At 34.9% G+C, this 7,434-nt stretch overlaps 1 protein-coding gene across 3 annotated transcripts in view; it reads left to right on the forward strand.

Annotated features, from left to right (window-relative positions):
• LOC101510681 (uncharacterized) overlaps positions 1-4,557 on the forward strand; it is a 5,831-nt gene extending 1,274 nt beyond the window's left edge. For all 3 annotated transcript variants that reach the window (XM_027332302.2, XM_004493796.4, XM_004493795.4), the window contains 4 exons: positions 484-563; positions 738-2,582; positions 3,390-3,537; positions 3,691-4,557. In XM_027332302.2, coding sequence (XP_027188103.1) covers positions 484-563; positions 738-2,582; positions 3,390-3,537; positions 3,691-4,421 — 2,804 coding nt within the window. In that variant the 3' untranslated portion in view covers positions 4,422-4,557. The remainder of the gene's footprint in view (positions 1-483; positions 564-737; positions 2,583-3,389; positions 3,538-3,690) is intronic.
• The last annotated feature ends 2,877 nt before the right edge of the window (positions 4,558-7,434 follow it).

A 7,434-nucleotide genomic window follows, 5' to 3' on the forward strand; every position in this document is an offset into this window, starting at 1 on the left:
TAAAAGGAAAGGGTGGGAAATGTTTTTTTTTTTATCTTTTTTTTTTTTTTTTTTTTTTGTATAATCCTCTTTCTCAGAAGTAAGAGACCCTGAGAGATAAGTATAGTCTGGACAAGAATGGTTTCAGTTAGAGTTTTGAACTCGGATACTGCCGATTGATTCAACCTTTAACTGAAGCTGTTTAAGCACTTGAGTTCTCAACCACTTGGTTATGTATTTTTTAGACTTGTAGTTTGGTTGCAGTTTCGTACATACCTTGCAGTTTTTTATTTATATCGAATTTCCGGTATGTTTTCATTGCTGAGTTTTGGGTAGACAACTCTCTTTATGATCTGTCTGGTTTTTGTGTTAACTAGAGTATCACAAAACCCAGTCAATTGCTTTTATCTTGTTCCAAGTTGTCTCTAATAATTCTACTTGTGGTCTCTTCTGTTGGATTTTTTATACAGTTCTCGATCTCACTTCATTATAACTGACTTGCAGCCCCATCGCTTTCAAGAAGTCAATCAGATGTTTCTAGGATTGCAAGTCCTTCATTTGGGGATCGGATAGAAGATAAGCCGGTAATTTGAAGAGGGTTACTCTTTATTGTTGATTGAGTTCATTAGGTGTAATTCATAGAAAAGATGAGATATATGAGACGATGAGGTCACGTGGAGTGTTCTTCTCATTTTTAATTTATCATGTGCTTTGCTGTACTTGTTTTGATTTTTTGCCCCTTTTCATGGACTTTGCAGATTGTTTCTGACTCAATGAGAGCATTTTCAAATAAAAAAGTAAATGGAACACCCATCAAGATGCTCATAGACCAAGAAATGTCCAAAGAAGTTGTTTCGAAGCATAGTCCACCAAATGTTGTTGCAAAATTAATGGGCCTTGAAGCCCTTCCACGGAGAGAACATAGTTTAGCTGTGGAGAGAAGCCCTGGAGGAGATTGTTCTCAGCATATGTGTGGTCATTCTGGGACACCATTCAATCGTTGGCAGCTGGAAGATAGGTTTATGGACAAGGAAATGCTTCATGAAGGTCATCCGAGCAGAGAACAAATTGCTTACAAAGATATTTATGAAATATGGCTGCAATCACAGAGAACAGGCAATGTAAAAGACAAGACACCAGAGAGACAGAAGTGGGCGGAAGATGTTAATGAGAAGAAAATGGCTCTAATTCGCCAGAAATTCATGGAAGCAAAGCGTCTGTCTACCGATGAGAAATTACGTCAATCCAAGGAGTTTGATGATGCCTTGGAAGTCTTAAGCTCCAATAACGATCTGTTAATAAGGTTATTGGATTCTCAAAATCTTTATGAACTTCAGTCTACACCACTAGCTGAGACAAAGCGTATTACTGTTCTTAAACCGTCGAAGATGGTTGACAATGAAAAGTTCAGTAGAAAAGGAAACAATAGCGACAAACATATTAAGAAACCATTAAATAATGGTGCTGCATGGGAGAAAAATAGTCCTGGATACTCTCCAGCCAATCAGAAAGTCGATGAATTTTCTGTTCAACCTACTCGAATAGTGGTGTTGAAGCCTAGTTCTGCGAAGACACATGATAATAAGGCTGTTGTTTCCCCAACTACATCATCTCCTCAAAATTTGCAAAGTGGAAATTTCTATCACGACCCTGAAGATGATGATCTACTGGAATCAAGAAAAGTGGCGAAAGATATCACACAACACATGCATGAAGACCTGGGGAGCTATCAAAGAGATGAAACCGTGCATTCTTCAGTATTTTCCAATGGCTATATTGGTGATGACAGTTCATTCTACAAATCAGATCATGAGTGTACTGCAGGGAATTTTAGTGATTTGGAAGTTATGTCGCCATCTCCAATACATTCATGGGATTACGTCAATCGCTGTGAAAGTCCTTACTCTTCATCATCCTTCAGCCGTGCTTCAGGTTCTCCTGAATCATCAGTATGCAGAGAGGCCAAGAAACGACTTTCTGAAAGATGGGCCATGATGGCATCTAAGAAGGGTCTTCAAGAGCAAAGACATATAAGGAGAAGCTCTACCTTGGGCGAGATGCTTGCTCTTTCAGATATAAAGAAATCTCAAATGTCTGAGGTTGAAGGTATTAATAAGGAACAAGAACCAAGTGAATCTGTTTCTTGCAGTAAAAACTTCAATGAAGAAATATGTGCAGATGGTTCTCCTAAAAACTTTCCCAGGTCAAAATCTGTCCCTGTATCTTCCACAGTCTATGAAAATGGGCTCTATGTTGAAGTTTGCGATAATGATACTGGCAAAGCACACAACTCCAAGGAGCTGACAAAATCAAAGAGTTTGAAATCATCATTTAAAGGGAAAGTTGCGAGTTTCTTATTCTCAAGGAATAAGAAATCAACCAGGGAAAAATCTTGTCTATCTCATTCTACAGATAAGTTGCAATCCACTGTCACAGAAACATCATTATCTCCAATAAACACACCTGAAGTCCTTAGGAATGATGTGTCTCAAAGCTTCAATGGTCGGTCCTTTGGAGAGTGTTCATTTCCAACTCTATGTGAATCATCGGGCAAAACTTTATTTGATTCTGTCTCTAACAGACAAGGTGTAATATCTCTGGAGGTAATGGGCTAATAATTCAGCATTTGATCTATGTTTTCATGCTGCATTGTGCAATTTTTCTCTATTGACTACCTAAGTTAACACATCAATGTCTTTTACTCTGCCACATTTTGTCAGTTCCTCAACCCCTACCTCTCCCCATGCAAAAGGGAGAAAAAAGGAAAGAATAATGTGAAATTGAAGGAAAAACAGTATGAGTATACACTGCTTCTTCTAAACCCCGAAGTATGGTTTTGGGTTGTACGATGGCTGTCTTTTAATCTGCACCTAGTTAATTCTTATTAAAATGATAAAAACAGTTTTAAACCATATAATCTTAAGTATTACTTCTTCACTATCCAGAAAGTAGGTTTGCATGCTTTCTCTACCTAACTAATGAAATTAGTTTCTTGAAACTTGCACTGTTGTAGAGATGCTTGCATGAGTTGTTGTCTTTATGGTACACTGTTAACAAAATTGGACGAGATGGTTGCAGTTTCTATGTAAGAATACAATTTCCGTTGAAAAATAGTTTGGGGGTTTTTTGGTATGTGTTGGCCTGTTGGGATAGTCAAACAAATGAAAACAATACATAGTTATGAGCACAACAGTGCTTGTGATGAATAATAGAACTATCTCTTCTCAGGCAACCTAGACCTAGTACTGTGATGCACAGCCTCTTTGATTTCTTGTTGTCCAAGATTATGGAACGATGAACTGAATGCCATATATCCTTGGATCATATTTGTAAAATCTTATATTTGTACTGGTAGTTGGTAAGTAAATGGATTGGAGACGATTCTGAGACTGTTTTGCTTGTTTTCACAGCCTGAATTGACCATGTCAAAGCCCACGGCTCCAGGGATTTCAAGTGAAAACCAAGATCAACCGAGTCCAATCTCAGTTTTAGAACCTCCATTTGAAGATGAAAATGCAGCTCATGAGTCCTTGGACTGTATGAAGGGTGGTCAGCTGGGTAATGCTTAAAGCCTTGCTCTCTCTTTCCCCGACCCTGCTAATTTACCATGTTTTCTTTCTTTTACTTGTGGGTGAATATTTTGCCATGTTTTCTTGTTAGAAAATTATTGTCTTTATTGGTTTATTTACCCAAATGTCATCTATTCTGTAGGATCACGAATGTCGCTGAAGTCTAATTTAATTGACAAATCACCACCTATAGAATCGATAGCTCGAACACTCTCATGGGATGATTCTTGTGCGGAGCTGGCAAATTCGAACCCGTTAAAGCCTTCGTTGGTTTCCTTGGACACCAAGTTAGAGAATCAAGACATGCTTGTCTTTGTTCAGAAATTACTCTCAGCTGCCGGACTTGACGATCAAGTGCAGTCTGACTCGTTTTACTCTAGATGGCATTCCCTTGAAAGTCCATTAGATCCATTATTGAGGGACAAATATATCAATCTCAACGACAAGGAACCTCAGCCTCTCCATGAAGCAAAGCGAAGGCAGAGGAGGTCAATTCAGAAGCTTGTATTCGATTGTGTCAATGTTGCACTGATTGAAATTACTGGTTATAGATCAGAAAATTCCTTAATGGGCAGGTTGTGGAGTGGTGGCCACAGAAGGCTCCAAGTCTCTAAGGGTGCACCTCCTCTTTTGGTAGACCTCATTGTAGCCCAAATGAAGGAGTTGACATCTAGTGGCATGAGGTCTGTTTGGGGGGATTGTGTGGACAGCAATAGCCTGGTGGTGGAGACTGTCGTCAGAAAAGAGGTCGTGGGTAAAGGGTGGGTTGAGCTTATGGGATTGGATATTGATATTTTGGTGAAGGAAGTAGAAGGGAAGTTGCTAGAAGAACTTGTGGAGGATGCAGTGGTTGATTTGACAGGCAGGGTCTGAATAGTTGAACCCCTGATGTGGCTTTCTGCTTTGTTTTTTGAATATTGTAACTCTACTATTGTTGTATTCGTTTATCAACACATGGTCCTACTTACCTAATTTATTAATTGCTACTAAAAAATGTTTTCAGTTTGTAGTTGTTTTATAGTAAATAATCTGTAAACTATTAAATATCTACACCGCTGCTGAAATAAGTATATAAACAACTGCACTGGTTATAAGAGACCTTATCAATCATTAGTCCTGAGTGCAAATTGATTTCTCTGAGACTATTAAATACTTAAACATTATGTGTCTTCCCTATTTTTTCCTGGAAAATAAAAGAATTTTGTCCTAAAATAAATAAAAATGACTACGTGAAATTTGTAGAGGTTTGAAGAATACAAGTTGGAAGATGCCACCAGCGTTTCAAGTTGGAAGACGTGCCATCTAGAATAAATGAAAAAATAATTTCAGGGTTTGCAAATGGAAACCCTAAAAAGGATGAAAGAAAAGAGAACTGCAAAAGTGATTGATAGACTGTAACAAGCTACTACCACATTGCAATAAGTGTATTATCAATTGTGTTCTGACAGGAGAATAATATTGTAATACAAAGTTGGCTTTGAGTACTCAATCATCAACATTTCAACATGCAACCAGGCACACAAATACAGCATTGTCACAGTCTGTCTCAGCGGGTGCAAATGTACAACTTGTGTATGGAACATGGACCCACCATAACCCCAAAAGAAAGGAACAGTTCGCAATTCCTCTCCTTACTGTCTACCTATTGTAATAATCTGCTAGCTCCAATTAAATCATGATTAATGATTAATGAATCCACAAACTCAACCTAATAATACATGGCCAGAATGATGTTACTTTTTCACAACCAAACACTGTCATGTTCACGAGTGGATTCTATCTAATTCCCTAATCCATATTATACAGCTGAAAGGGGGCATTCAATTTGCCTGCTCTGAATTAGTCCATGCACACCTTTTTGGGATGGCTGATACTATATACCATATAATATAATAAAAGTAATAAGATGCAAAAACATAGCACTTGCACTTTCCAAACAGCGGTTCCCTTTTGTCTCAAAACTTGTCTTATTCACTATATGAAAACCAAAAAGTTCATTAGTTATCAGAAAAGTCTCTTATTTTCACTTTTAAGTTTTAATTACAAATTTTACTTTATTTATTGTTTCTTCTTTTAACAGTGAGAGTTAATCCCACTATTTTTATGCGTCAATTTTTAAAAATAAAAAATATATTAAAAATAAGATAAATACTAACAAATATCTCATTTATATTTATTAACGATCTAAATATAGAAATACATCGTTGAAAATGTATGAAAATTTATGCATTTAATTTTTTTTTTTTATGTTTTAATTTTGATTTTTTCAATACAAATTTATACCTTTGATTACTTAACAAATATGACATTTGTTAGCAAGAACCAAATAAACTAACACAAGATTACCAATTCATTATATATATTATGCATTCAAAATTTTAGTGGACGATTTTGAGCAAGTAGTTTTTCAAATGGTTTCATAGATTTTAAGTTTTAATGCAATAAAATAAACTAAATTTTTGTTGTTGAAAAACTAAAATATATGGAAATTTACCCATTGTATAATTTTTCTATTATTTCTCACATATTCCCTCCAAACAAGTAATTATATTCGAGATATTATCAAACATTAATTACTCCTCCAATATTTGATATTTGATTCGTCGCCTTATGAACATTGTGAAAGACTTACCTGTTTCGCTAAGCTCAACTTTCCTAGATAATTTACTCTATATTGTATTCTATGTCTTTTACTTGGATTTTAATTTTTTTCCCTACCTATATTTAATGTAAGATTCTCCTTCAACACATGGAGTGTCGCTTATACTAAGAAAAGCTTGTGGTCCAAAAACCACTCACAAGTTAAAACAAGTATTCCCTAGTTTATTTTCTTTATGGTTTTTATTTCTTGTCACATCCATTCTATAGAATCTGTTTTGTTTTGAGAAAAAATAGATTGTTCAGGATTACGTTAGCCAAACCTAGACTTTTGTGAAAAATTGTATCTCATTTGAAAAGTATTACATTTGTATTATACATTATATATAATAAAATGAGTGCAAATTCAACCATTGAAAGTTAATACAGTTGTGGCATTATCGTGCCAAAATTTGCTTGGCAATCGAGTTGGCAAATTGTACGACATCCCTTGAAAATAATAATAATGATATTTAATCTAAGTCATAAGAATAATAGGCTATGGTCAACTTGTACTATTAACTAATTTATTTATTTATCCACATTATAATCTGTGAAATGTGATTAGTAAAGTTTAGTTTAATTAATAAATATCGATATTTATATATAAATATTATGTCTTTGTTTTAAATCTGATACATTACATTTATATATAAATTTCTTTATTATTGAATAAAAACTCGTGAAATGCAACGAAAGTGAAATAGATAGAGAACAAGATTATGGGTATATCTAATATATGATATACTTGCCAGTTAGTAATCATAGTAGTTAAGTTTGAAACGTGAATAAAAATGGTACAAATTTTTTCCAGATAAGGGTATAGGAGCATTTGTCAAAAAAATAAAAATGTAAGGAAAGAAAAAATTCCCAAGTGGCAAGTGTTCTGGCAAATGGTGATTCAGTGAGCAATTTGTAGTTAAACTATAGGCCAAAATTATGACATTTTGAACTTACAAAATTGAAACACAACCCACAAATCCCGTGACAGCTCTATTTGACTGTGTTACACAAAGATAAGGTTTATAATATAAGTATTTAATGTAAGGATATACAATATATAAAGATTCTTTTTTTCTTTCTATATATAAAGGTTTCAACAAGAATAATTAACTTCAGATTGCTCATCCTTTGAGAACTTACAATTGCATGAGTAAGCATGATTCTTGAAAGGGATTGATATTTTTCTTTCTCACTTGTCATTTTCTCTATCAAATAGCAAAAAAGGAATAGAGAGATGCCTAAGAAT

This window comes from Cicer arietinum, chromosome 3 (genome assembly GCF_000331145.2).
Source record: "Cicer arietinum cultivar CDC Frontier isolate Library 1 chromosome 3, Cicar.CDCFrontier_v2.0, whole genome shotgun sequence".
NCBI lineage: Eukaryota > Viridiplantae > Streptophyta > Magnoliopsida > Fabales > Fabaceae > Cicer > Cicer arietinum.